Here is a 1,511-nt window from a genome sequence, read left to right as displayed (position 1 = left end):
TGTATTTCTTAACATTTATTTCAGGAGAGGGATCTTCATGGTAAGGTTCTCTGACATTATGTACAATATATGATTCAGAAACTATATTAAAATTAAGAAACTCAATTTAGATATGAACACAGACACAAGAATGACTTAGATTTGAGTACAGGAAAAATGGATAATCCAGCCGTGGGAAGAGGTGAAAAAATAAAATTTAGACCTGGTTACATGCATAACAAAGAATTTAGACATGGGAAAAGGTATAGCGATGGTAATACATAAGTACAATTAAAATAAAGCATTCAAATATAGTTATAGCTATTACAAGAGATTTAGAACATCTGGTTAAAAACGGATCAGCTGTATACATGCCATGTCGACTTTCATTTATAATTTCAGTTTAAAGATTTAGTTTAATTCATTCCATCGAAAACCTTCAATTAATTCATCACGCATGTATTGTAGTATTCTAAAGGAATGAATATGACTAATGGCAGATAAACTTATAAAAATTACCTCTGATTTTCAAATATCTTTGATAATGGAAAAGTTAGACATTTAAAACAGGAACAATGGTACATAGGAAGCTACCGACGATAGACAATGTAAAAGTAACTTTATTATATCGTAAAATATATAATTCTTCTGTTTAAAAGCTATGGGTATGCCAGTGATGCTTTCCAGATCCCACACTCTTATGCAGTGCTAGCTTCAGTAGCATTTGAGGGGGCCGGTTGCGCTGCAATAGCAGCGGCAATTTCCGCTTCAGTTGGGTACTGAAGGGTGGCGCCTTCCTGGCACTCGAACACTGGGCAGCAGTCTGGGTACGCCTTCTGGAGGTCAGCTTCGTTGACGACCTTGCATCCTGGAGACTCTTTTGGCCTGAGGCCGCAGTCTTCAATTTTTTCGATCAGTTTCTCTCCTTCCTGAACGCAGGTCGATCTCCCGCAGAAGGGAGTCAGAGGCCATGATTCGCCCACTTTGAAGACCTTGCAGGCGGTGGATGCAAAGCAGGCTCCTGGGAAGTCTGTTGAGGAGAAGACAGGAAGCCAAATGTAGGAAAAGTCAGTTATGTTACAATTCTTTGCCGGGTTAGTCACCGAAAATGTTCTTAAAAGTTCCTCCTACGCGAAAGTTTGTATCTAGTTATTGTGGGTAATATATGTTATTGCAAGATTTTACCATTCTGGTACTGTTTACCCAGAGGAAATTTGTACATTATCAAATACGAAGGCAACATCGTCAGCATAAATGTAGTTTTTAATGAAAACTTAAAATTTCTAACCACCTCGAAATTCATTGATTCATTAAATTTTGCTGGATTGGACTGAATGATAAATTTTGTAAAATGATAACTGAACTGAAAAGGTTTTGTTTAGATTCATTTTAGATTCAAGCTTACTATCTCGATTAGATATTCAGCAGTTGTGAACTGTAGGTCAACTTCGACTGACTTTGTGGAGACTATGCATATAGGTTTTAAGTGCTCCAACCAATCAGTCACGAATCTAATTGGTTATTTCTCTTTA

At 37.0% G+C, this 1,511-nt stretch overlaps 1 protein-coding gene across 1 annotated transcript in view; it reads right to left on the bottom strand.

Annotated features, from left to right (window-relative positions):
• The window catches only part of LOC135223206 (uncharacterized), a 2,767-nt gene continuing 1,256 nt past the window's right edge, over positions 1-1,511 (bottom strand). The window contains exon 3 of the mRNA XM_064261711.1: positions 1-1,009. Within this exon, the coding sequence (XP_064117781.1) occupies positions 678-1,009 (332 nt within the window). The 3' untranslated portion in view covers positions 1-677. The remainder of the gene's footprint in view (positions 1,010-1,511) is intronic.

Source organism: Macrobrachium nipponense, chromosome 20, assembly GCF_015104395.2.
Source record: "Macrobrachium nipponense isolate FS-2020 chromosome 20, ASM1510439v2, whole genome shotgun sequence".
In the NCBI taxonomy this organism is placed as follows: Eukaryota; Metazoa; Arthropoda; class Malacostraca; order Decapoda; family Palaemonidae; genus Macrobrachium; species Macrobrachium nipponense.
The sequence above is the reverse complement of the archived record's forward strand: the minus strand, read 5'-3'. Positions and strand labels throughout refer to the sequence as shown.